At 45.6% G+C, this 26,711-nt stretch overlaps 1 protein-coding gene across 1 annotated transcript in view; it reads right to left on the bottom strand.

The window, feature by feature from the left end:
• usp24 (ubiquitin specific peptidase 24) overlaps positions 1 to 26,711 on the bottom strand; it is a 32,606-nt gene that overhangs the window by 3,665 nt on the left and 2,230 nt on the right. The window contains exons 2-65 of the mRNA XM_022751386.1: positions 25,181 to 25,349; positions 24,836 to 24,903; positions 24,586 to 24,729; positions 23,936 to 24,061; positions 23,335 to 23,370; positions 23,169 to 23,234; positions 21,978 to 22,043; positions 21,616 to 21,690; positions 21,179 to 21,337; positions 20,962 to 21,076; positions 20,761 to 20,864; positions 20,542 to 20,649; positions 20,347 to 20,442; positions 20,067 to 20,228; positions 18,854 to 18,946; positions 18,085 to 18,192; positions 17,823 to 17,972; positions 17,483 to 17,614; positions 16,868 to 16,979; positions 16,708 to 16,784; positions 15,982 to 16,122; positions 15,701 to 15,754; positions 15,493 to 15,608; positions 15,287 to 15,353; positions 14,732 to 14,842; positions 14,531 to 14,629; positions 14,045 to 14,218; positions 13,867 to 13,952; positions 13,590 to 13,698; positions 13,326 to 13,481; positions 13,099 to 13,196; positions 12,854 to 12,949; positions 12,523 to 12,745; positions 12,219 to 12,381; positions 11,799 to 11,960; positions 11,556 to 11,626; positions 10,788 to 10,948; positions 10,651 to 10,712; positions 10,311 to 10,502; positions 9,901 to 10,015; positions 9,443 to 9,587; positions 9,233 to 9,352; positions 8,987 to 9,112; positions 8,685 to 8,783; positions 8,502 to 8,584; positions 8,269 to 8,410; positions 8,061 to 8,180; positions 7,725 to 7,939; positions 6,813 to 6,937; positions 6,532 to 6,673; positions 5,787 to 5,937; positions 5,587 to 5,682; positions 4,956 to 5,059; positions 4,715 to 4,828; positions 3,502 to 3,709; positions 3,241 to 3,330; positions 2,902 to 3,004; positions 2,190 to 2,308; positions 1,966 to 2,079; positions 1,794 to 1,859; positions 1,641 to 1,707; positions 1,239 to 1,317; positions 1,050 to 1,125; positions 153 to 239 (exon numbers count right to left, since the gene is read on the bottom strand). Coding sequence (XP_022607107.1) covers positions 153 to 239; positions 1,050 to 1,125; positions 1,239 to 1,317; positions 1,641 to 1,707; positions 1,794 to 1,859; positions 1,966 to 2,079; positions 2,190 to 2,308; positions 2,902 to 3,004; positions 3,241 to 3,330; positions 3,502 to 3,709; positions 4,715 to 4,828; positions 4,956 to 5,059; positions 5,587 to 5,682; positions 5,787 to 5,937; positions 6,532 to 6,673; positions 6,813 to 6,937; positions 7,725 to 7,939; positions 8,061 to 8,180; positions 8,269 to 8,410; positions 8,502 to 8,584; positions 8,685 to 8,783; positions 8,987 to 9,112; positions 9,233 to 9,352; positions 9,443 to 9,587; positions 9,901 to 10,015; positions 10,311 to 10,502; positions 10,651 to 10,712; positions 10,788 to 10,948; positions 11,556 to 11,626; positions 11,799 to 11,960; positions 12,219 to 12,381; positions 12,523 to 12,745; positions 12,854 to 12,949; positions 13,099 to 13,196; positions 13,326 to 13,481; positions 13,590 to 13,698; positions 13,867 to 13,952; positions 14,045 to 14,218; positions 14,531 to 14,629; positions 14,732 to 14,842; positions 15,287 to 15,353; positions 15,493 to 15,608; positions 15,701 to 15,754; positions 15,982 to 16,122; positions 16,708 to 16,784; positions 16,868 to 16,979; positions 17,483 to 17,614; positions 17,823 to 17,972; positions 18,085 to 18,192; positions 18,854 to 18,946; positions 20,067 to 20,228; positions 20,347 to 20,442; positions 20,542 to 20,649; positions 20,761 to 20,864; positions 20,962 to 21,076; positions 21,179 to 21,337; positions 21,616 to 21,690; positions 21,978 to 22,043; positions 23,169 to 23,234; positions 23,335 to 23,370; positions 23,936 to 24,061; positions 24,586 to 24,729; positions 24,836 to 24,903; positions 25,181 to 25,349 — 7,413 coding nt within the window. The remainder of the gene's footprint in view (positions 1 to 152; positions 240 to 1,049; positions 1,126 to 1,238; positions 1,318 to 1,640; positions 1,708 to 1,793; positions 1,860 to 1,965; positions 2,080 to 2,189; positions 2,309 to 2,901; positions 3,005 to 3,240; positions 3,331 to 3,501; positions 3,710 to 4,714; positions 4,829 to 4,955; positions 5,060 to 5,586; positions 5,683 to 5,786; positions 5,938 to 6,531; positions 6,674 to 6,812; positions 6,938 to 7,724; positions 7,940 to 8,060; positions 8,181 to 8,268; positions 8,411 to 8,501; positions 8,585 to 8,684; positions 8,784 to 8,986; positions 9,113 to 9,232; positions 9,353 to 9,442; positions 9,588 to 9,900; positions 10,016 to 10,310; positions 10,503 to 10,650; positions 10,713 to 10,787; positions 10,949 to 11,555; positions 11,627 to 11,798; positions 11,961 to 12,218; positions 12,382 to 12,522; positions 12,746 to 12,853; positions 12,950 to 13,098; positions 13,197 to 13,325; positions 13,482 to 13,589; positions 13,699 to 13,866; positions 13,953 to 14,044; positions 14,219 to 14,530; positions 14,630 to 14,731; positions 14,843 to 15,286; positions 15,354 to 15,492; positions 15,609 to 15,700; positions 15,755 to 15,981; positions 16,123 to 16,707; positions 16,785 to 16,867; positions 16,980 to 17,482; positions 17,615 to 17,822; positions 17,973 to 18,084; positions 18,193 to 18,853; positions 18,947 to 20,066; positions 20,229 to 20,346; positions 20,443 to 20,541; positions 20,650 to 20,760; positions 20,865 to 20,961; positions 21,077 to 21,178; positions 21,338 to 21,615; positions 21,691 to 21,977; positions 22,044 to 23,168; positions 23,235 to 23,334; positions 23,371 to 23,935; positions 24,062 to 24,585; positions 24,730 to 24,835; positions 24,904 to 25,180; positions 25,350 to 26,711) is intronic.

Below are 26,711 nucleotides of genomic sequence, written 5' to 3'. Positions count from 1 at the left end.
AGTTAAACTGAGAGCAGAGGAGTGTGTGTTTGACTACTGGTGTTGGTGAAAGTGGAGAGGGTCATATCATGCTGATATACAATGTTATTATAGTATTTCTGTGTGTGTGTGTGTGTGTGTGTGTGTGTGTGTGTGTGTGTGTGTGTGTGTACCTGTGCAGAGATAGTGCGCTGGAAGGTTTTGTTGGTGGACGTCTCATTGGAGACGTTGCTCTGTGGAGTCCAGTAGTGTTCTGTCATCTGAAGGGAGACAGAGGAACATGATCAGCATCACAGAGTCTGACGTGTTGTTGTCTGAGGCAGCGACTCACAACCAGGGAAGAAGAACTGTAGTTAGAAGGTGAGAGTTGGACTAAATAGCTGGATAAATAGCTGAAGGTGTTCACTAGAAATAATGGACTGAAGGCAGCAGGACGAATAAAAACTTGGCCAAACAAAGATGTTAAAAATGGGCTGTTTGTAAGTTTCCTCTGCTGCTGAACGTGGTTTCCTCCCGTGAGCGCGTGATGGTAATTGTTACGTTTACTTTACATGCCGAGACGTTTAATACGTCCTCTGAGCAGCACGACCGGAGGATACAGTGAGTCACTGTCAGAAAGTGAGAAGACGGGCGGGGGCTAGCTGGTTAGCATGCTAACTTTCAGTAGAAGAAAAGAAGTGATAGAGACAAGAGTTCACATTGGTGTTTGTTTCCACATCTGGAGACAGCTGTTGGTGAGTAAAGGAATTAAGGGTTAGGGTTTCATCTAGAGTGGTAAGTCAACAGCTGCTAATGCTAACGTTAGCTATGTAGCAATAGCAAAACTTACAAATAGCTCCTTTAATTGTATGAAAAAATATTGTAACAATAAAAACTTAAGTGTAAAAATTGGTTGAAATGAGTAGAGTCAATGAAAGTGGACTGAAGGACTGAAGATCCATTAAAAAGGTTGAAACTGTGAATCTCTGGTTTGGGGTTTCGTCGTCTCGGTGAACCACCCTGTCAGCTGTCTACTGTCACCCACACAGTGTAATCCTCTGACATAAACAGTCAGTGTTTTAGCAGCTTGCCTTTTTCTGTAGCCACTGCACGGCCCAGCTCCAGTGACCAGACAGGTCCTTGAAGTAATCCTTGGCTGGAGGACACCTGGTGGGAAAACGAAAAGGAGGCTCAGAATTATGTTGCCCAGTTAATCTGTCAAAGAGAGGAGAGCTCTCATTCCCCTCCAGCCCTGACCTCTGACCCTCACGTCTACTCACTTCTGGGCTAATGTAACCAGGAACTTCACACACTGGTAACAGCGCCTGCTGTCCATGTTGTTGCTCTGGTGCATCAAGGCTGTGAGAGAGAGAGAGAGAGAGAGAGAGAGAGAGAGAGAGAGAGGAGAGAGGGAGAGGGAGAGAGAGAGAGAGAGAGAGAGAGAGAGAGAGAGAGAGAGAGAGAGAGAGAGAGAGAGGGGTTTTATATTTTCATCCATTTAAATCCTTTTAATACACAAAAACGGATGAAGTTGCCAAGTGACATGGCCGTCGACCAACAATGTTAATAGGAAAAACATTACAGTGCAGATGACTGTGACGTACAAGATGGTTTTCTCTCTGCTTCAGTTCACAGCTGTGCCAGCTGTGGGCATTAGATTAACAACAACAACAAAGACCTACCTAACAGGCCTTTCTCTGACTCAAAAGCAAACTTCAGTCTCTGGGTCTGCAGGGGATCTTCCACCACCTGAGGCAAAGAGTTCACTGAGGTTAGCAACAACCATCATACGATGACACGGTTATGAAGAGATCAACAGGTGAAGGGTCACTCACTAGTATCTCCTGCAGCATCTGAAAGATGTTCTTCAGCTCATGAGGCGGCGCCGTCTCCAGCTGGGTCTGTAAGACACGAGGACCCACGAGGTTTTAAGACATCATCATTTACTAACTGTCTGTCGGCTCTGGCAGCTGCTTCTCTGAGGCTCGCAGAGCTTTTTCTTTTTACCTTGAGTAGGTGCAGCAAACCCAGGGAGAAGGGCTCATTACAGTACGAGCAGTAGGTCACCATCTCTATCAGCAGAGCCAGCGGGCCCGACAACTCACGCATGGCGAACATCACCTGGTGGGAAGAATACGAGATCAGACTCGGAGCCTTTTGAACGCTTGTCTTGCGTTAACGGGATTATAGTCCTGAAACAAGTTTAAAATCCTGTTTTGTTTGTGCGTTACCTCCAGAAGGTAAGGCTGTCCCTCTGGAGTGAAGAGCGAGGTCATGATATCCGTGTGGAGGGGGAGGAGGGGGGTGGAGGATGGGACGTTATTCACACGCAGCTTAAACCCTCCTGGAGCTACGAAGGACGACAAGGTGACAAATAAAGAGTCAGACAGTAGAAAAACATCAGCACCACTTCACAGTAAGACCAGCCTCATAAAGGATTTATAAAGGTTTATAATTAGGTTATTAATTCGGTTGTTAACACTTTATAAGCCATAAATAAACAGTTATAAATGCATTGATGCAGGTTCACTATTTGGCAAGCTCAAGTTAATGCTTACTACTCATTAATCTGACTAATGAGTTAATACCATTTATAGCTGGTAAAAGGAACCATTGTAATCACCATCATTTATTAATTTAACTACCAGTAATAAATAGAAGTAGAAGTAAAAGAGTATGAATCCAAATGAAACTTTTTGACCATTAAAGGTGGTTAATTGTTAGTAACTGAACAAACGTGATGAAGCAGCAGGTACAGAAGCTGATGATGGAGAAAACAAAGAAAGATGAATGCGGGTTCACGATTTGACAAGCAGCAGGTCAATGTTGCCCCTTGTTATTCTAAAGTAGTTATTAATCATTCATAAATGCTTTATAAGGGCGAGTGGTACCAAAACGACAACGGACCGTGTGTGAGAAAAAGGTCTGATGTCAGTGTCTCACCGTGCGTCCGCTGAGGGCCGAGGTCAGAGTACAGAGTGATGAGGGCCAGAGTGCTGTGCAGGTGGAGGAACTCCCGAGCCTGAGCTGGACTCCACCGCCGGTTCTGGAAAAACACACCGTGTATAATTTAATTTAAAAAGCAAATAATGTGTCATTCTTGCATCTTAAATACAGATTCAATTCAAATCTACATTTACACTTTAAGCATTTTCTGGTTGTTTATTGAAGCGACGTACAACGAGCACAAAGGTCAAGGAGTTAAAACAGTTTTAAGGTTAAGAAGCTCTTGAGTGAAAAGTTATCATTGTGCACTGTAAACTTTATATTACGCAGCTCTACCTGGTTGTTCTGCCTGTTGGGTCCCAACAGGAAGATGAGCATCCGGCGATAAGCTGAGTGTTTTAACAACAACTGACAGGGACCGCAACCCTGAGAGAGCGAGCACAAAGACAAAACACTTTTCAGTTCATGTTTGTACCGGAGAAAACGAGAGAGAGAGAGAGAGAGAGAGAGAGAGACAGAGAGAGAGAGAGAGAGAGAGACAGAGACAGAGAGAGGGAGACAGAGAGAGAGAGAGACAGAGAGACACAGATTTTTTACCCTCTGAGTGAAGTTACTGAAGAGGCTGAAGTACTGCGCACAGTTTTTCACATTCTCAGGAACATCTTTGTCCAATAAGGAGAGCAGGGCGTCGGTCAAACTGTCCAATCCTGGGTCTCCGAAGTGAAGCGCGCTCTCCAGGGTCTTTTCGAGGATGGACGCGACCACCACCCTCACCTCCCTCACGCTGCACTCCAACAGACAAACCCTACGGAAGGTATACAGAGGACATCATGCTGTTTAGACCATGAGCAGAATGAGTGACACACTCGTCTCTCATGTCAACACGTGATGCTGATGTGTAAAACATCTTTTTCTGAGAGAGAGAGCAGGAGATAATGTGGAGAACAGGGCAGAAGAAAAACAACACTCGTGGCTTTGGCCTTGAGAAACACCACGGCGTGCGACACACTGTGTGTCTGCTTCCTGTGGGAAGGACAGTGTGGTATGTGAAGGGGGCCGGGATGTGCTGTTAGCCAGACGTCCGATGTTTGACAACCAATCATGTCTTGGGACCATATGATCACGCCATGCCGAGACAGAGAGGCGTGTGAGACGACGACACCTTTCTCACAACACACACACACACACACACACACACACACACACACACACAGACTTTGGGAAACTCTCCTCTGACTCTACATGCTTACATTCCACAGGCTGACCTGCTTTTTCAGCCAATCAGCATCCAGAGAACAAGCAACATGCACACAGGTGTTTTTAATACCACTGCCCAGAGGCTCACATGGTGTGTGTGTGCATGTACGTGTGTGTGTGTGTGTGTGTGTGTAGCTTCACTGGCTGCAGCAGCATTAACAGGCCAGAGAGTTCAATGTGTATTGATCAGGATGAGGGAGAAACGCTGGGAGCTGCCAAGTCTGTAGTATCACATTTCACTAGGACAGCTACAAAAATGCTGCAGTGATTACAGCAGGCCAAAGCCCTATAAATAAAAAAATCACCCTTACAAACACACAGTTCAGACTGTGCTCCACTTTTCAGGAAGTGCACGAAGCTGAAGTGATTATTCTCTGATGTTCCTGCAGCAGCAGTTTCAGTAATACACTCAGACTTCAGAGAAACATTAAGCTCAACTCCAGAAACCGGTGCTTTTATAATTGAATTCCTACATGACAAACAGCTTACTCACACGTCACGTCTCACTCATACGATCACACGTCATATCAAGCAAGAATTGTTCTGCACCGACCTGGTGATCTCTCGGCCCTCTGGTCCGACCAGGTACTGCACCATCCACTGACACGCCTCGCTGCTCTTCGACAGCAGCACCTCCACCGTGGCCATCCACTCCTCTGTGTCCACCCTGCAGGAGAGACAGGTGTAGTGCAGATATAACTCTGCTGCCTCACAGAGAGAGAGAGAGAGAGAGAGAGAGAGAGAGAGAGAGAGAGAGTATTCGCAGACGTGGACGAACGCATGTGTGTACGTACCGGAGTTTCTTTTTGGTGTGCAGGTAGGTGTGGAACAGGAAGTGAACAGCCAGCTGGAGACTCTCTTTGGCCATAGGCTGGTAGTCTGGATGCTTCAGTTTTGTCTGTAACACAGTTTTTAAAAACAATCTCAAACCGATCACTGATAATCAAACCGTGTGATTTGTGTACGATTTACAGTTGCCGTTGTTATAAAGTGTATTATTGCTGTGTGGAGTGTTAGTTTTCCTTTCATTACAAATCATGTTTGAATGATAGTCATGTACTCATGTGACAAGTGAAATGTAAACGGGAAAATATCAGATAGTTCAGATGGAAAAAGCCCCAAGATGAATGGGCGGGGCTTAAAGCCTGATCCAGGTTTCTCAATCAGGAAGTAAAAGTAGATGAGCTTCAAAATCATGTTAAACTAAATATGAATCATAGCACAGGATTTAAAACATGTCTGATTCTAGTTTCAGATATTTCAAGAAATACAATGATGTAAATATAAAAAGGAAATAGTTGCTTCCTGAACCTGGAGATGAGCACTGATGACTCATTATTACACTACGGCGTCTATAAATCAAGCTTCATATCACCGTGCAGCTCTGCTTTGTATTTAGACTCGATCAGACAGACAGACACGTACTGCGTTGACGGAGGCCAGAGAGAGGGTGAAGTTGAAGTAGTCGCTGTTGTAGACGTCTCTGTTCCTCATGAACTTCAGATTCTCGTCACGCACCATCTGTAGACAAAGACACGAGGAGAGGTCAGGTGATCTGAGCTGATCGTTCCTCCGTCACACGGCAGGACGGATGTTGAGGCGGCTGGACACAGACGCTACTTTACCTGATAGATGCTGGCCGGCATCTTCTCCACGAACAGGCCCTTCTTCTCTCCCTTGCGGACCAGACGGGTGAGGAGGGTGAGGCGGTCGTTGTTGGCCCTCGGGGGGCGAGGAGAGGATTGTGGGGAAACATCAGGAGAGGACGGTGCAGACCTGGGGAACATAAAAACAAAACAGCTGTGTGATAACAGCTAGAGCAGCGTTTGGGCTGATGCATTTAACTGGTTCTACGTTCAACATTAAAGGGATAGTTCGGGTTGTTAGACGTGGGGTTGTGCGAGGTGGTCATGCGTAGATTCGGATCAGTGTCATACAGTGCGCTCCGTAGGTATCAATGTAGTGCCGCTGTTTTCACGGGAAGATAAAGAGCTCACAATATTCTACATGAAGCTTCATTTAAACAGATATTAGATTGTTTCGATGGGTGTCTTTTAAAAGCGTCTAAAACACGTTTTACTCTACTGACCCCTCTGCTTGTGTCTGTTTCCTGCTGCCTCTCTAAACTGATCTGAATCTACTGCAGGTAACACACCGACGGTGCACGACTACCTCACACCACTCTACGTCAAATAACTGTCGGTTTAAACCGGAGCTGTCGAAGGCAGAAAGGTGATGTACAGCCCACAGCTCCGTTACTCTGCTGACTGCTGCACCCCGGTGTGGGAGAGATGGAGAGCGATAAATGATCAATGACCCACTGACGATGTTTACGAGGTGAATATTGTTCACGGTGGAGAAGAGACTCACAGTGTCAGGTCCTCAGCTTCCTGCCTCATGATGCTGACTCTGCTCTTCTTGGGCAGGACGGGTGAGTTCTGGTCGCTGATCTTCTGATAGAACAACATGTAGGCGTTCCAGTATCTCCTCCGCACGTCAGGGTACGGGTTGGCTGCACACACACACACACACACACACACGTCAAGATTCATCTGTTTGTGCCTCATGAGAATGCAGTGTGTGTGTGTGTGTGGTTGTTTAGTTTAGTGATGTGGTGAACGTTGGTACACACATTTCTGCAGGTTACTCACACTGGTCATAGACTTTGGGGCGGTACTCTCCTCCAAAACACTCGTACTCCAGAGTTTCATCGTTCATATCAAACTCCTCCACCACGTTGTCGTTGAACTTGTACCAGCGTCCCCTGGCGCTGCCACTGAGGGAGGAGAGGAGGAACGAAGGGGAGGTTTGAGAGGTTTTTTTTTTAATCACTATTTGCCGCCTCAGAACTGGAAACTCAGCACGAAAATAAAAAGTAACAAAAACATTTATATGTCCTGACTCTGCTGCGGTCTTTTCTCTCACAAGAGTTTGACATTTCTGCTTTAATAAGTAGTTTGCAGCAGAATATGACAGATGAGATGGTACAGCACACCGCACTGGATTACAGCCGACAGTACACCTGATAAAAATACTGCAGTGCAGGTTTGCCCCCAGGATATAACGTCCACCTCATCCTGCCAGTTGAGCGATTTTTATTTCTCACTGCCTCGATGTTTATCCCTACATACATGTCTAATATAAAGTATAACTGACTTGGGAATGCGTCTAATTTCCCGAGAACAAACTCTCTCTGTTGCGATCTGAAGCGGGGGACAGCAGAGAGCCAGTGAGCGAGAGCTGGGTGCCAGATATTAGCTCCTGTGGCCTCTTTACATTCCACTCCTCCGCTGAGCATTCAGGCCTCCCAGAGCCAGACATCTGGAGACGCTTACACTCTAAAACCAGGAGCCCACACAAAGTCTGATGCTGCGCTAATGTGTCCCAAGGAAGCCCCCAAAAGCCTGGAAAACTAAAGCAACAGATTAATGTGTTCCACTAATCACTGGTAATGTGCTTCTTACGTAAAGCGGGAGCTGGAAAATACAGTCTGTGGAGCAGCTCCATCGAGCACATGACATTAGTTCTTTAAATAAGGAACGTCTGACCACAGCGTCTCTTACCGGCGATCTTTAATGAAGGAGTAGTAGTGTCCGGCGTGTGCCTGACCGCTGTGGACGACGACTCCCACGAGTTCGTAGTTCTCAGAAATCGTGACTTTCTTCCTGGGCGAACCTCCTGACATCCCGTCGCCCCGCCCCTCGCCGCCCTCTCCGCTGCAGTCCTGTCGAGCCATCCCAGCGACGGTGTAGGGCTCCATGTTCAACACCCAGGGGAACTGTGCACCAGCAACAAATCACACAGACTCGTGTTTTCAGTTCTGTGGTGCCGCAACAAAAGCAGGAAATGCATTTCAGTAAACAGAAGTATGCGATCGTGGGATTAGAAATACTTTGTACCCGAATCTGTTCGTCGTATTTGATGGAGCGTCCGCTTTCCCAGTCGAAGCCGAAGCGCATGAGGTGGATACAGAGAACACTGGGCAGGGATTTGATGCATGTCCTCTTCACTGTGGTTCTCTGTGCAGAAACACACTCGTTAAACACACGTGATGTCAGTGTGGCAGGTTAAACAAAAAAAAAAAATCTATCAGAGCAGTACACGCACCTTCTCCTTGCATTTCTCACAGTAGTAGGCGTTGCTTCCCTCCAGCACCTCCCCTCTGACAAACTGGTCTAATGAGATCTCTAAACTCTGACAGGAAGTCACTCCGAGGTTCAACGCCATGAACGTTTCTTCACGCTCGTACCTGTGTGACCGGAGGTCAGAGGTCAAAGATCATGTGTGATGTGTCTCATAATGAAACATTAAGCGTGGAGAACATAAAGGTTCCTGCTGACCTGTGAGGACAGTCCTTACAAATCTTCTGGTCGGAGAAGATTCCCTGAAATGTGTTTTTGAAGATCTGCTCTCGGCCCATTTTCTGGTGGAGAGAATTTTTGTCAAGAGTCAAATCACTGTAAACAATCTTCTAATAAACAACTAATGCGTTTTTGAGTTGTTGTGTTTCCTGTGAATTCTACCTTGAGATGTTCGTCAAGCTGGTCCACCAGACTGGTGAAGAACTCATAGGCGTCCTGCTGTTCTCGCACATACAGCTCCTTGTTCCACATCTTGAAGATCTGCAACAGAAAAATGGATCAACACTTTATGAATATGCTGAGAAAACAGAGAAAATAACAAACTGAATCATCCACGTTCTGCATATAACAGGCAATTTCTCTGTTCACCATGTAAATCAGTTCTTATTTAGCATCGTAATGACACTCGGTGTGTAAGATCAGGGCACACTGCTGACCTCCACAAAAACTCAACGGTCCCTTACCTTCCAGAAGTTCTCAGGTACGTAGTACTGCAGCTTGCTCTCCATCAGATGTCCAAACAAAGACTGGACCTGGTAGAAGACACTCTCCTCTGGCTGGTCTGTGTCGTCCTCGATGGACAGGAAAGCCTTAAACCAAACAAACACACTCACTGATATTAGATTCACTGTGCGAAACTGGGTCTGGACTGAAAGAGCAGATGCTCTCTGGTGAATACAGAAGACAAACAGCAGAGGAAACGTGAGCACCTCCGGCAGGCCTGGCTGCATGTAGAGCTGCTGGAAGACGGCGTTCATGTAACATGTGGCTCCTCCGTTCTTCAGTCCCACAAAACCTGAGACTGATCGGCTCTCCACCGGGGGCAGATACTGACAGAGAGACAGGAGCTAGTGTCACATCTAAGATATTATTACACAACAAATATTAGAGTCAGAAACGTATTTCAATCCGTGTCTTACATCAAACTCCTTGCAGAGGGAAGGATCAGACTGGTGGTGCATGGACAGTAACTCTCTGGTGATGAGTCGGAGGTTTGACAGAGAGCTGTCTGCCAGCATCACTAGCACCTCGTAGGCTGCCAGTCTGCTGCTGGCTGTGCTGCACCTGAACACACACACACAGACACACACACACACACAGACACACACACACACACACACACACACACACACACACACACACACACACACACACACACACACACACACACACACACACACACACACACACACACACACACACACACACACACACACAAAGACACACAATGAAAGATTATGGCGATGGTTTGCAGTGATTTCTCCATAAAAACAAACAAACAGCAAATAACATTTTGTAATTACTCACAATCTTTCCACTGATTAAAAACCTGAGGAAAACTAAACTAAAGCTCGTGGAGAGGATGAACGTGACTTACTTGGGATGGAAGTCGTGGCTGGGAGCTGGGGAAGGTGTTGGGTTGGAACTGTTGATGATGATGCGTGAGGCTCGAAACAGGAAGTCATCCAACAGCTGCTGAATCAGAGACGCCCCTGGAAGAGAGAAGAGTTACACATGGTCACATTATATACAACATGTGTTTAATGTATTCAATTCAAACTTTATTGTCATGGGGATAAGAGACAGTGACATCAAACATCACTAAATACTGTAGGAAAAGACACAAGACACAAAAAACAATAATACAACAAGAGCATGAAACATACATGTTGACAAGAGTGAGTGTCAATGAAGAGTGTGCTGATAATCTGCATGTGTGTTTGTGTGTTTGTGTGCATGTGTGTTTGTGTTTGTGTGTTTGTGTGTATGTGTGCATGTGTTTCTCACCTAGATGCTCCTTCTCGCTGCCACAGAGCGAGAGCAAGGTCTTGATGAGTCGGAGGTGTCCGGCCAGGAGGATGTTGTCCGCCTCGCTGGTCTCCATCTCTGAGCTCCAGCTTGGCTCAAAGTTGTCGAGCCAAGAGATCTCGTCCTCCAGCATGGTGGCTGAACTCACTTTCAACACCTCCATCTCTGACGCTGGAGCAGGTCAGGCGGGTGGAGAGAGGGAGGGAGAATACAAGGCAGAGAGATGTAGAATACACAGTGGATGTCGGCGCTGTATTATAACAATAACTTCATATCTGGCTTTTGATAGAAGCGACTGATTGGAAATTGATTGGCTTACTGGTGAGGTCATCGAGAAGCTGACATCTTAGGTCGAAGTACTCGGTGCACTGGGACAGCAACCTGAGGAGAAAAAGCTCCATCAGCAACAGAGCTCTGTAGAAGTTTGAGTTTATCTGGTGTTTGCTGCTTGAATACCTCTGGTTGACTCCTCTCATGACGGACGTGGGACTCCACAGTGGCAGCTGCGCAGTGAGAATGACCGTGATGAGGAACAGGTTGGGTTTCTGGACTTCGGGGAAGGCTGAGGTGTCAGACTGGCTGAGAGTGTACAGCTGATCACAAGCCACACGACGGATCTGACGGAGAAGTGACAGAGAAATCATGTTTGAGCACACGCTGCAATATTACACCGTTTTTACACCAAAATTAGTGAATATAAGAACGTTTTTTAAATTCAATTGACTCCTTTTACACTGCGAGGACACACTGCCACCATCACACACAAAGATGCAGAAAACAGTGAGCTGCTCGCCACGGTGTAAACTGGTAAAACGCATCCGAGACATCTCAGGTCGTTGGTGCTTCTGTACGTGTCGGCGCCTCAGTGAGAGACACTTCGATCGGTGAAACTTGCCGTTCAGTCTTTCATCCCTGAGCAGCGCCGTGCTGGACAGGTGACAGGTCTGTCTGCAGCGTCTGTGCTCTGAAAGACGTGTGTTCAACCAGGTGTTGTGTTTACATCACTGCTGTTCAGAGGCCCGCCCCTAGGACCTAAACACCTAAACACTCAGGTCCCCGCCTTCACCTGACCCGGGTGTGAACGCCGATTGTACCCTTTTCCATTGCTGACAAAGGCCTGATGTTAGCACGTCTTCGTGGGTTTTTTGACCAGTGTAAAAGGAGCTTTAGCGATATACAGTGTTTCTTCTGTGCAGTCTATTGAGCAAAGAAAAGGCTGTTTACCTCTCCGCTGGGAGATCCCAGAAGAATATCGATGATGAAATCATTGACGGAGGGAAGGTTATAAAAAGAACCTGGAGAGAGAAACCAAGCAGAGGATTTAGAGTCATTGCAGATGTCTGACAAACAACCTGTATGCTAAAGAAAATGCACATACTACATACAGGAGTGATGGAGATGATAAAGTTATTATAAGAATAAAAACAAACAGCGCTGGAGTGAATCCTTGTCGTGTGTGAGTCTTACATAGCTGCTGACAGCGTAGCTGCAGGCAGGTCACCAGCAGCGACAGAGCCTCGCGGGCGATGATGGCGTCTTTGATGGAGACGCTTTGCTGCCTGACACATATTCCTGCGTGCAACGCCGTCGGCACGGTCTCGCCGTCACTGCTGGAGCTACAGTTACTTCCTGTAAACACACACACAGAACATTTGTTTTACTTTCACTTCTTTAGCTTTTGTCCGTAGCACAGGACATTCTGCGACCATGAGCTGCTCTCGACAGAACATTGAACGCCGCTGCAGGAATGAAGTCGTACGGGATGACTGTCACACCCGCTGAATTGTAAACATGCGGCTGACGTCACAACAAGTTCTCTGTTTATCTGTTTGTAGGAACGTTGTGGAGCATGTGAAAAGCACAACAGGTGTGTGTTTCCTGTCTCACCTGTACTGCTGACTCTGGTGCGGACTCCCTGCGGCAGAAGCGAACTGTGGGTCTCTCTGATTGGCTGTGGGCTGCCAACCAGATCCAATCGGCCTGCAGCGGCCGCCCAGGTCAGACGCATGAAACACGCCACTGTGGAGGTGAAGTCACCCACCTCCATGGTCTATACAAGAGAGAACAAACACTGCCCTTTGAAAATATTCTACTCTACCAAGATCAATGTGGTTGCGCACTTGAGAGAGGCGTTACCATGGAAACGACTTGACACTGAAAGTCACAGTGTGTTTCTGTGCGAGTCTGGTACCTGAATAGCGACACGAGCAGCAGGTATGATCTCCTCCACTCTGATGGACGAGCGCTCGGACAAAGACATCTGTCTGTAGGAAGACTTCTCCGGGGTTCCGCACAGAGACAGCTGACGCCCCGTCCGTCCCGCGTTACGGAACGGACGGGACGACAGCGCCTCGCCGTCTCTGATGACATCGTCATCCAGTGCAGCGGGCATGCTCTGACCAACCAGGAGGAACCTGCAAATACAGGTAATTGAGAATGGAAGTCTAACTTGGCGCATGGCCCAGAATATCCACCCGTGTGTGTGTGTGTGTGTGTGTGTGTGTTCAGGAGGCGTTTTGCACCTGGCCAGCTGAAGGCAGATGGAGTAGACTCCTTGTCTGGTCTCGTAGTCCACCTCTGATGGGATGGAGTCTCTCTGCATCACATTCACAACCAGGCTGCAGAGAACACACAGAGAAACTGAACTGTAACTGAACTGTCTATTAAAGCAGAAGCAAATCTGTTCTGGTGCAGCTTCTCCCACAGTGGAACAAAGCAAACACCCGACAGTGATGCAGTTTCTTTCAACAGGTGTGTTCTTTGTTACCTGAGACCGCCTGCTTTAAGGAAGTTCTCACAGAAGGACTTGCTGCTGGTTTTGGCCATCTCGTCATCAGACGTGGGCATGAGCTTTGAGCTCAACACCTGACACACAGACAGAGGTGAGAGAGAGGAGACATGAAAACAGGTGTTATACACTGAAGAATGATGTGCCGTGTTTAACTGGGGGGGTGGGGGGGTGGGAGGGGGGTGTATGTTCACCGGTGTGCATACCTCCAGGTTGTACAGCACTCTGAAGGTGGACATGCCCGGTGCCGAGGATCTGAACAGGGACTCCAAGATGGATGCGGCACTGGGCTGGTGCTGCTGCTTGGAGGCCATAGACGGAGAGCGAGAGCCGGACCCCTGGCCGAGGGTGAACAGCGTCTTCTACAGAGAAGAGAAGGATGAAGGGGGGAAACTCTCAAGGATAAAGGTGTCATGAAATAACAGCACCTGAACACAGCTCACAACATCCTAACAGACAGTGTGACGCACCTGGTGGCTCCAGACGCTGGATTCTTTGGGAACAAAGTTGTCGAGAGCATCCTGCACCTCTGGGTCTGTTGGGATCAGCAGCAGCAGCTTCCTCACACGAATGGTGATCCTGAGGGGAACAAACACACACAGCATGAACAAGCTGCCTGATGTCCTGCTGTAGTTACTGCGTCACATCAAGCTCATAAAATCAGCTAATTAACGCATGAATATTTCCGTCGACAGCTTGGTAGCATGAATCTTAATGAAGACAGCTATAGCATCAATCACTTCCCACCTGGATTCGTCGAGGTTAGCCAGCTGGTAAAGCATCTCAAACACATTACACACCAAGGCCATCACCACACCAGGCAGGGACTTCTCCTGGAGATGGAAAAACATGGGCACGGTGCATCAGAACCTACGCTAACACCCGGGTGTGTCCACAGTTCTTAAGTCACATCCAAGGTGGTTACCTGCTCCAAGGCGTAGGCGGAGTTGAAGACGGCGGAGCTGGAGCTGCTAGAGGCGGAGGCTGAGGACTCGGAGCTGCCAGAAGGAGTTCCGGTGCCCGAGCTCTTCACAGTCAGGCTCTGCTCATCGCTGAAGCCGAGCTGGGACAGCAGCTTCTGGTCCCGGTTCATGGTCAACTAACAGACGGTGGAGGGGCGGTGGAGGGGCGGAGCGAGAGAAAAAGAAACAGGGAATAAGGTTGTTGAAGGGTGTGTTTCCCCTGCCACACAATAGAGTGCAGTGAGCCAACCCACCAACACAGGAGGAGGTGGCACCCTGCCTAGATTTCACTGTGCACTGATTTGTAGTTTGTGATGTGTTCTGGCTTCAGGGGAAACACATTAATGGGAGAGGAGTAAAATACTTTGATGAGGGAATGACAGATTAAATAGAACATATGAAATAAAACCGTTAAGGTCCAGGTCACTTACAGAGTCATGAACACTTACCACACTATCATTGGCAAAGATCTGGACATTGTCCACCGGACAGCTCAAGTGCTCAGATATCTTCCACCGGATACTTCCTATTGTTTCATTACTGTGGGTCTGCAGGACACACACACACACACACACACACACAAATCCATATGTAGCTGTGACTCTACACAACAAATGTGTAACAGGGTTCTCAGAAAAGTCTTTAAATACCTCTAAGGTGAAAGTGTCTTTGGTTGACTCGTAGGTGATATGAAGAGTGACAGGGTGTCCGTTGAACGAGGCCCCGTGAGGTAGAATAGTACGAGGAACTGAGTACATGTCCTGCAGAGAAACACAGAAACATTCATTACAAACGATGAAGATATTCACACGTTCAAAAGTGTTGAAAAGAAGGATATCTCACACACACACACACACACACACACACAGCTCTTGCTCGGCATCATAGTTTATTGATCATCGTGATATGGTGGCGATGGGTGGAGCATTATCGATTTAAGATCACAGTTGTAAGAAACTGTTTAAAATACCTCTGACGAAGGTCTAGAGACGTTAGGAGCAAGAGCGGTGTGAAGGATATTCTTCTTTTCAAGACTCAAGTTACAAACACGTAAAAACCTTGATGTTGTAGCAGATGTGAAGCGTCACGTGGAGGAAATAATTAATTACTTGAAGCACAACTGAATCTGTTTGACGGTTAATGTCCTTGTTTTCTCAAACAAACTCACTGTCAAATCAACAGAGGGTGAAGACTGCATGTCCTACCTCTATAGTGATGACGTAGCGTTCAGCCAATAGCAGCAGTCTTTCGATTATTACCAGCTTAGTGGATCTGGAGATGAACAGAACAAGAAGATGAGCTTCAATAGGACTTTAAAAAAAACTGGACGTATCCACAAAACAACTGACTCAACACAGACACGTTTCAATAGATTTAAGAACTATGTTCTTACCCAAACCCCCCTCTGTACCTGGATGGTGATTGTACAGATGTGGCCACAGTTGGCATGGCGGTGGCCGTCAGCATCTTGGTTGCCCTAGTAACAGCATGTGTCAAAGTAGGACCACCCAGGGCAGAACTCGCTGCCTGGAAGGAGCAGGAACAGGCATGTGCTATCAGGCGCTGATTACTGTGAAACAGCACAATCACTTGAGGCAGTAACATATTCAATAACTCACCTCCAGTCTCTTGTAACAATCAGCAATGAACTTCTTGTGTAAAGACACAGAATCCTGCAGTGGATCAGATGTTAATGTTATATTTGGTTTCAGAACACAGTGATTCACTCATACGTTCACACTGGAACGGTTCAGTTAAATGTTGCTTTTGTTCTTTTCCTGTATTCAAACTTCACAATAAACTCCAGGCTCTTTATGAAAAAAGCCGCCACTTTTTACTGGTTTTAAACAAGATGGCAGCATCTTCAGCTTCACCGTTGTCCTCACACACATACACTGACCTTCTTCATCTTGGGATTGAGGTTGGTGTAGCTGTATGTGATAATGAGTTGGATTGCTTCATTGGCTATTTCTTCATCAGGAGTTTCCATGGCGATGCGCCAGATAAAATCCATCCCTGCCAGGTCAAGGCGCTCCACACACTAAAATGAGACAATATGATTGTATACAAAACTGTTTATATACAATATATATATTCATAACGTGTCAGTGACCAAAACATTAACTGTACACATAACACCGGGAACATACTGGCTGTGTTGCATGTGCGTGGTCGCTGCGTCGCTGCTACTACCAGCTCTATCTCTCTACGTAGAGTTTGCAGGTTACTTGAATGTTGGATTTCTTTTCAATATAAATTAATTTCTGATTTATTTTTGACAGAAAATGTCACTAAAATGTCTCTGTCTCCACATGTAGCTGCTAAAATATATCTATATTTTTTCCATGTCTGTACCATATTCAGATTCAGTCTACACATTGAATCTATAGTGGAACGTGTCTGTTTTATGTAACAGGTCTTTTGCTTGTATATTTTCGCTGTGAGCCACGTGCGTCACGCGTGAAAAATAGGCGAGACGCCAAATCTCTAGATCACGTGATCAGGTTTGACACAATGAAAACCAGGATGTTGCGTAGCCGACATGCACACGCCACGCAGCCAATGTGTTCCTGGCCTAAGTTATAAAAAAACAACAACATGTATATAAACATGCATCAGGACTGACCAGCTGAGTTCCTTGGCGTTTCAGGCGATGATCACATAGATTAACGTTCTCAAAGAAGGTCTTAAACAGATTAAAACCTGCGAGACACATAAAACATAAGCATCACATACTTGTATATAAACAGGCTGTTGGACAATAGTGTATCTGCAGAGTCTCTCACCGTTCATAGTGATCTCATACGGCTCAAGTTTTAAAATCTTCTCCTTGAAGAGCTGCTGCTGAACATCACTCTCGAGGTCATGCTGTCCTTTGGTGAACCACTCAAAACACATCTGCACACATCCAAACACGACATGTTTAAGCTTCACTCAACTCAAGTGTGTGAACGTAGTATTCGGTTTGACCTGTGGGTTCTCCAGAGGGTAATCTGCCTTTTCTCCTTTGGTTAACAAAGAGCAGTCGTCACAGTACTTTTAATTAGTTAGATAAAATGTTAACACGTACATTGAACTATCCAAAGTGCAACAAATTTAGATCTGTACAGAGTGTCTCCTCTGACCTCTCATCAAATGAATAATCATTTCTGAGACAACATCACAAACCAAGAACCAAGAAAACTTTACATGCTGCTCTTAAATGTGTTTCATTTTTTTCTCTTTGACATTTGTGTTTTTGTGTCTGCCTTTTCTAAAAGAAGGAAGACAATCGAACAAAAGGTTTATGTTTCCTGACTTTCTGTCTCTGTTCCTCCAGCGCAGTCATCCAGAGATAACTGCTGGCAATGACAAACAAATGGGCAAGCACGAGGGTTGCGTTTACATAACTGTTTTCATACCTCACGGTCAAGTTCACAGACATCCGGCCCCGACACCAGGCACTCCCACAGTTCTTTGGCTCTGTTCCAGACCAGGTACAGGCTGGCCTCTTGGAGGAAGAAGGCCAGGAAGCGCAGGTGGCTGTCCAGATACTAAACAAAGAGTCAGAGACCACACACTGTCATCATACAACACTGTGCTGTTTGAGTTTGACTGCTGTCTCTGTGCTGTGGAAACCCAGCTCAGATAAAACTGCTCTATCAAATTTTAAACTGCATCATCAATCATTTGTATTAGCAGCAACACAGCTCCACTGAACAGTAAAGGTAATCAGTAAAAAAACAAAACTAAAAAACCAACCTCCTGGTAGGTGTATCGTCCGTCCACCAGGGTCAAGCCCGAGAGTCCATTATTTCCGGCGGCGGTGACGGCGAGTCGATGGCAGCACACGAGGGATCCTGTGATCAGTTTGACGATCTCAAAGTTCTTCTTCAGGTCCTGGATGATGCTCTGTGGGGAGGCGGGGAAAGGTTACCATAGCAACACTCCACTGATCGTAGAACAGATCACTTGAATGAGGTGTGTGTGTGTGTGTGTGTGTGTGTGTGTGTGTGTGTGTTACCTTGTCCTGTTTTTGATATGTCTGCTTAATGAAAGAACGGGTGATCTCGTGCAGCTGACGGAGAGCAGGAACGACCCAGACCGCCTGAGGACTGCTCTGCTGAGAGGCCTGTTGTGACACACACACACACACACACACACACACACACACACACACACACACACACACACACACACGAACCAGATAATGATATCCGCTAAAGCAGAACAAGCAGACAAGGACGTGCTACAAAGACAGCGGTCTGTGATGGTCGTTACTAATCAGATTTCATTACATGTCGATGGTTTGTCATCACAGACGCACCATGTTCGCAGTAAAAGCTTTATGAAAACATGAGAAAAAAAGAAATCAGAGACAGGGATATATTTGCTCAAGTTTAAATCCAATATCAAACATGTACTTCCTTTGTAAAACTCTGGTTATCCCTGGCTCTGATTACATTCCCCTTTGCTTAAATAGACGTGCTAGCACTTCCACCAGAACTGACCCCTCTTCCAGCAGCTAAATCACTCATTTAATTCAGCCAGCTCTCACCCAGGACAAGATCAACACCACTGTGTAAATCATCAGTCAGTACCAAAGCAGAAGATTAACATACACCTGGTTAAACTACCTCGTGTTAGAATCAAGTGGGAAATTATCAACCTGTGACCAATGAACCCCCTTTGTGGTGAAGCCCTCCTCCACGATTGGTTGGCAGGTGCGAAGCAGCGAGATTGGACACAGATCGGTCAGTGGAATTATAAATTGTCTGGGTTTCTTCTCTTACTTTGGCCATAGAGTTAGCTTTCTTCTTGCCCCAAGTGCCAGAAAGAAATGAGCTTTGAGTGTCGCTGCCTTTACTGTCCTCCTGAGTGTGAGTCTAGAGACATACATTTTATTTGAGGTGGGACAGACCGTGAGGCTGAGGAGTATATTCAGTTCAGTATGTGTGGCCACAGACAAAAACACAGGCAGTTTTCATGGCAGATATTTTGACAAAAGCACAGTGCAGCTAAAAACATTAATGACAGCTCTGTGGTATTTAGCCGCACCAGTCGGTCGTGACGGAGAGCTGCCGTGCACAATACCAGCTCACTGATACTGGCACTCCTTCATGCATGACTGACTGATGTACAACAGACTATTCAGTTCCCTCCAAACTTTTAATTACCTCAACTATTACATTTCATGGATATTTTAATTGCAGAGCTTCCTTTAGTGTTGCTGCAGAACGACAGCTCAGTTCATCAGTCCTTGTTTTCCAATATGTAAATATATAGATAGACATAGACCTATATAAATAAATCAAGACTATCTGGTAACACGTCAACTCCTCCTATTTATCATTTATAAACAGTATATAAAGAATAAAGAAAGAGGTAATAAAATTAATCAATAAAAGTAAAAGGTTCTTCATGACAGAACTGACTTTAATCATCATATCTGTATTTTCTTGTATATTTCATTACAATTTGATCAATCCTATTTTTGTGCGAATATGAAGAAATTATGGAAAATTAGTTTGACCACGTCTTGAGAGTGTGAGAGGGGAGGGAGGGGTTAGTGTCAGAGCATCTCGGGCCTGAGGGACTGAATCAGCCAAAAGAGGAAATTAAAACTTTTCCTTCTCTTTCAAAAAATAAAAAAAATAAACAAAATACATAATTAACTCCTGACAGACAGTGGAGCCACAACCCCACTGCTGCTGTAAGGATGCTGGACTCAGCTGACAGAGGTAAACAAACTGAGGCTGGAGGTTAATACACAGCACTGACAAGGACACGCTAACTTTAGACCAAAACTGTCACAGCAGGCAGGAAAATGTTGGGGCCCACTGAGCGCTTGTTTTAAACTTTTTGAGCAGCACCATGAACAGTCCCTGAGTTTCTATATGTCAACAGAAAATAAACAATAAATATACTGAGCAATAGAATCAAAATTTATCCCAACCCCACATATACATAAAAATAAACTGAGTGTCTGGTGCCTGTGTGTCTCACCTTCTTAATGTCCTCAATACATTTAATGATGTAACTGCGTTTCACCGTCTCCTTGACAGCATAGGCGTCGCTCAGGATCCCCAGGTGCTCCTCCAACGCCTGCTGAACTAGACTGGTGGGCAGGGTGGGGAGATGAGCCAGCTCCCACAGCACCTCCAGCACCTGGACAGATTCAGACAAACAGAAGATGCTTCAGACTCAGACACAGTGAAACCTGACGTACGACTTTCCTCATCTGTTGTTTCTTAATGTCACTTCCTTTAATGAGAAACCAACGCACCTTTCCAGTTGTAGTTTCAGAGCGAGCTTCTCTGCCGATCCTCCCGATCAGACTGAGCAGCTTCTGCCTCACACGGTCGCTCTCAACCTCCCAGCTCTACATCACATGTAAACACATTATTATTAAAGTGCACACACTCACTCTTACGAGCCACTTAGCACCGATTTATTGCTGTAAATTCTCTGCAGCACCGACCTTCTGTATGAGCACGAAGAGGTGGGTGAGTTGATCAAAGCTGAACTTCACAGCAGCAGCAGCGATGATTGTATGAATGTTTTCTATCACAGTTGATGACTGGCCCGCCTGAAAGAAACAATACGTCCTTTCGTCACAGTAAAACAGACAAACCTGTTGGATGCGCTTCATGAAAATGTAAAAATGCAACACGACTGTGGTGTGTTCGCTGGTGCTCACCTGTATTCTCCAGATCTTAGAGAGCTCGTCCAGGGACAGTTTACTCCCCAGCAGCTCGATGATTCCCTTAATCCTCTCACAGTACTGAGCTTGATCGATGTTGCCTGATACAGAGACACGTTTAATGCACTTCTCTTCTTATTCTAATAAACGTATGTAAGTGATTCATCCTGATGCACTTCACTCTGTGTATTTTCTTACCCTCCAGTGCTATTGACAGGACTGAATTCTCTACAAGCCAGTCCAGCAGTTTATCTGTGTCAATGGCGTTTTTCACCGTCTTCGACACCGTGCTCTCCTCTATTAACTTCGTCACCTGAGAGACAGATACATATAAAAATATACAGATCAAAGAAACTGGTTGAAACACTGAGAAAGATAAAGAGAACTTGACGGGTGAGAAGCCGTAAGAGCCGACCTCTTTGAGAGAGTTCATCTTGGTGGAGAAGTGGGGGGTTTTGAGCATACGCAGCAGCGTGTCTAGCCGCAGGTCGTCCACCACGGCGACCAGTTCTCTCTGGAACCTCATACACAGCAGCTTGATGGCCGACAGCAGGTCGGGGATGCTGACCAGACGCTGGGGTTACAAAGCAAACACAGAATGACTAAGTGATAACTTCACAGTCAACAAACACGAGTTCTTACAGATACAATCAAATAAAAAATACTGAATTTCAACACTGAAACTGACCAAACAGCAACATGGACAAGATCCCTCACTGGACTCCCACACAAAACATCTGTCAACAACTGTCTTTATAGGAATCAACAAACTTGGACACAAATATTTCTCCCCTATTCTCTATGAATTTAAGATGAAGTCTGACAGCAGGGTGCCAATAATGAGAAGCCTACCTTGTCTTTCAGATCCTTCTCCTCCAGGTTCTGCACATACGTGATCATCTTGTGGATGACTGGATCAAGCATGGGCTGAGGAAAAACATTGTGAAACTTTGTTAAACCCTGTGGGGGGAAAAGTTGGCAACTGCAGCAGCAGAACAATAAGAGGATACAGCAAATAAAAACAGAATATAAATCAGAAAGGAGCGCAGGGGTCACGTGAACAAACACAACAGATCATTTCAACACTGGAACAGGTTAGAGAGAACAACATACACACTGAGAGACTGCACACATACAAATACAGTAGGAACCAAGTGTGTGTGTGTGTGTGTGTGTGTGTGTGTGTGTGTGTGTGTGTGTGTGTGTGTGCTCACCTGGACAAGGCTAGAGTTTAGGTATTCTGCACAAACTCCAAGAGGCTGGACCAGAGCTGATACACACTGCGCAGACAGATGGAGAGACACAGAATAACTCGGGCATGATGACAAAAACCAAAACGGAAACAAACTTATTGAAACCAGCTGTGATACGACTAACTATCATGAGAACTGTTCACCCCTCCGCTCTGTTTTTACGGATGACAGCAGAATCTGTCTTTTGTGTCTTTTTTCATGGCTTGTTACAGAAAACACAGACAAGAAGAACAACACTCAGATTAAAATGTTTACACCCGAGATCACACTGTGTTAAAACTGATACTGTGTTTTCACTGCAAGGGGGGAGGGGGGGGGGGGGGGGGGGGGGTGTAACCAGATGTGTGGGTGAGTTTTTCCAATACCAGAGCCCAGCTGTCGTTTGTCATTCAGTGCTAAATCACAGCAGCTTGTTGAGTAGTTCCCATGTTCCTCACTATCTTCCATGTCTGCTTCTGGGCTCCTTCACCTCCCTCCTTCATTAACTCAGAAAGCCCTCCCCTTGACTTGACTTCCTGCTCAAAGCAGACTAATGAACGAGTCACCCCTGGGAGTCGGTAGAGTAAGGAAGCACTCCACCCATTATCTTTTTTTTTTTTTTTTCTTTCACTTTCACAGTCTCTCTCTCTCTCTCTCTCCTGTTCTTGGACTACGTTCGAGTATCTGACATCTTACACTCTGCTGAGCTCTCACCGCCACTGACGAGCGCAGCAGCGGTGTTGCAACCAGTCCCTGCCTTATTAATATGCTAATGGTTAGAGGGAGCATATGTGTGTGTGCGTGTGTGTGTGTGTGTGTGCACACACACTGAATCAATGGCTATGTACTGCTGTGGTTCCGGCCAGGTTCCCAGTAGGAAGCATCAGTACAAGGATGCCTCAGAACACGTAACACAACAGAGCATTTCAACCATCACACAGCGGGAGGATGAGAGTGTGTTTGTGTGTAAGTCAGTATTAGTGAGAGGGGGGAAGAGAGAGACATTCAGCACCCTGCAGCTGAGAGCCGTGGGGGTAAACATGGTGACCTTTTGCCTGTATAGACTGTCTCTCAATCCATCACCAGGGTGGGAACTATTTCATCACTCTTGAGATGCACCAGGCCGTTTGTAAAGAGGGCAGAAAGACAAAAGGTAAGGAAGATCAGTCTTACGGCAATCTCGATTTCCTCTGTGTTGAGCTTCGCCTGGATGGCAGTGAATCCTCCCAACTCTCCAAACTTAATAAGAAAAACACAAGGAAAGGAGACACGTCAGGCAAAACTGATACAGCTGTGACATACGTATATGGAGACGTCTGGGTGACAGCGTGTTACTCACCCGATTCACCAAATCAACCAGCCAACCATGAGGCTCCTGAAACAGACAATTATGCTTTCAGTCGTTTTATTCAGCAATGAATTTGAACAGCAAATTACCGACACACACACACAAACACACACATACATACACACAGACTTGTTTCACTATCACTGTGGGGAACACTCATTGACATAATGAATCCCCTAAAACCACGTCTCAACCCTCAAAAAGACGTCTCTATCTGTGCAGACTTCACTTCCTGTCCCCACGGTGTTACTGCGCATCCAGGTTAAAGTCCCCACCAGGGTATAAAAACAAGCCCACTCACACACATGCAAGCACGTACACACACACACACACACACACACGCACGCACTAAGTTTTCTGACAGCTGTTGTGTGTCAGTCACACATGTTCTGCTGAGCGCCTGTGGCTCAGTTACACAACACCGGGTTTGAAGAACTCGACTGTGAACCGTAAACAAAAGCTAATAAGGAAATGTGTGTATAAATACCAGCGCGGCTTTACATACTTGTGAAAATGCATGTGGACAAACTGGCACACATACCCTAAAAACACTTCACAGTAGTAAAAGTAAAAGGAAGGGGGAGTCCCTCACCTTCTGATAGGTGTTGCTGGGAGAGACGGCGAACATGTTGGCCTCTTCTCCGAAAACTTCACCCCAGTTCCTCTGACAGGCCTTCATCCGATTCTTGAAATGGTACTCGTTATCAGGGTTGAAGGCCTGGACATGACAACAAAGATACAGAGCACAAATACACGCTAGAGATACAGTTTGAAGACGCACGTAATGCCACATGTATGATTTCCATGGGAGAGAGAAAAAAAACATCTAAAAGCCAAAAGTGGAGCAGTAACTTTTACAAACTGACACACTGGAATTGAATCTTCACACCGCAGGCTTTTTACACTGAGTGGCAATAAATTAAATTTTAATGATGTTGTGAAGGTTAGTCTTGCTATCGGAAACAAAGTGAAGCTGATTCATGAAGTATCGAGGAGCTTTAATGTCACCGACTATGATTTAATACAGAACCGATGCACCGAGACAGCACATCTAATACGCTTTCTTTAATTGATCATCTGCCTTATAATCAACGACTTATTAAACCATTAACATTTGGCTACAATAATTAGGAGATTTGATAGATATTTGTTTCTCAGATCAACTGAGTTACTTACTTAAAGAAAACAAAAGTCGGTAGAAGGGGATTAAAAGACATATAGACAGAGTGAGAGAGGACACACCATAGTCAGGACTCCCATCAGGTTTACAGGGACGGGGTCTTGCTTGACCCTCTCTGCAACCAGCTCCACCAGCAACATGAGCATGTTGTAGATCCCCTCGTGAATCTCTGTGCCCCACTTGTGTACTGCACTGCTAGTCAGCAACTGTGGGCAGTGAGCAGATAAACAGACGGGAGGAGAGTCAGTGAAAATACATGTTAATCAATCAAGTGCTCCACAGTCACCTAGAGCTGTTTTCTTTGTTGCTCACCTTTTTAAAGGCCTCCGGCATGCAGCGATCTATGAACCGCTTGCAGTTCTCATCAGCGTCAGCGAGACCTGATGTAGAGAGGGAGATGTTGGATTCACATATTTAACCCACATCTAAACTTGGAAAAAAATATGGCTGTGATGAAACAGATACAGATTGAGCCATGTAACACAAGTGTTCAAAATAACAACATGTGAAAAACACCCAACGGTCCAAACAAAACCTGCCACCCACACGGTAACACAGATGGAGAGTATTTAGCTTAATGCAGACCTAAGGCACAAAGGTTTTTATCTCTCTCACACACACACACACACACACACACACATACACAGACAATCTTACCATGCCTGGCTAGACAGGTGGACGCGATGAGGCACTTGCCCAGGGACTCCTCTCTCTTGTAAGGTATCGACCAGTGATCAGTAAAGACTCGACTCTCCAGCTCATACAGGTTGGTGGTGGGGAACTCCATGCTTCCCCCGGAGCAGTTCCCATTCTCATCGTTGCTCCTCTGCAACACAAAATTACAGTCTAATGCAGTGGCTGACTTTATTTCACACAGCTGGTCTCATTGTTTTATAATGACACTGCAACTGTCCTCTGTGCCATTCTGGGATAATCCAAAGGGCCTCCGGCATTGATAAAGTCAGACAGGGTGATGCTTGATTCGTTTCCACCCTCTGGGGGAAGAGTGATAGCCGTCATTTGGAAACTGTGTCCTCTCCTCTACGATCTGCCCTTCATCTTTTTGTCCCTCTATCTTCTCTCAAGCAGCTTTCGAATCCAGACAGGTGCTTGTTTTCAAGTACTTTACTGTGCAATTACATCAAAAAGGGCTGCAATGTGTGAGAGCCAAAGTCAAGTGTAATGAACACCCTGCCATATGACATGACACTGACTTGTTGGCGTATGATACCACCAACTCCAATGACATTTTTCTCTGCTGTCATATCTGAACAGATTAAATTCAACTCACTCAAACTCAGCTTTTAAACCTTTTACATTTGTGACTCAAGATGTCAAGTTCAGGATCAGTATTCTGCTGCCACGAGAAAACAAAATGGCCAGTGGCAGTAACGTCTGTGAGTATGTGTGCTGAGAGCAACAGCAGACAAAAGATTTTTGAATTATTTACATCATAAAGTTGCTCACATATTCATGAAGTCATCTGAATATTCATGATAAAACTACAGAACCTCCTTCTGAAATAGTGCTGCCCAGTGGAATGGCTCAGCACACGAAAGCACGTATTTGAAGTCAACTGAGGATTATAATATAGCACTATAATTGTGCTATTTAAGAAGCATTATACTCTATGGAGGTTTGACCTGTTCTCTTGTATTAAAAAAAGGTATCTTTAACTATGACTGAGCCCTGGGATTCAGCTCTCACTACAATATAAATCACCAAAACTATTACAATTAATTTGACCATTTCGCCTGCAGGCTGAGCGCAGAATAAATATTAATACAGCAAAGTGTAGTTAGGTCAAGTCTTACCATTTTGAATACATCTCCACATATTAGCATACATAATGGTCAGTGTGTTTAGTGCATTTTTTACTGCAGTGCATACTGATACAATATAAATTGATGGACTGGACACTAAGTAGAGGAGAAAAGGGGGGAGGGAAGAGGGAGAGGAAGCAACAGAGAAGCATCATATTTCATTCTTTCCCTTTCTAAGAAAATCAGAAATGACAGATAGATGGATGAGAGAGAGAGAGAGAGAGAGAGAGGGAGGGAGAGAGAGAGAGAGGGAGAGATAGAGATAGAGAGATAGAGAAGGAAAGTCTACTCTAACTCTCTAGATTCAAAGATTAACCAAGAAGAAACATTTGATTGCCGAGAGCTCACTTTTACTTTTAATTTAA

The sequence above is a fragment of the Seriola dumerili genome, unplaced genomic scaffold (genome assembly GCF_002260705.1).
Source record: "Seriola dumerili isolate Sdu_G_001 unplaced genomic scaffold, Sdu_1.0 BDQW01000155.1, whole genome shotgun sequence".
NCBI classification, from domain to species: domain Eukaryota; kingdom Metazoa; phylum Chordata; class Actinopteri; order Carangiformes; family Carangidae; genus Seriola; species Seriola dumerili.
This window is presented reverse-complemented; position numbering and strand designations above follow the sequence as displayed.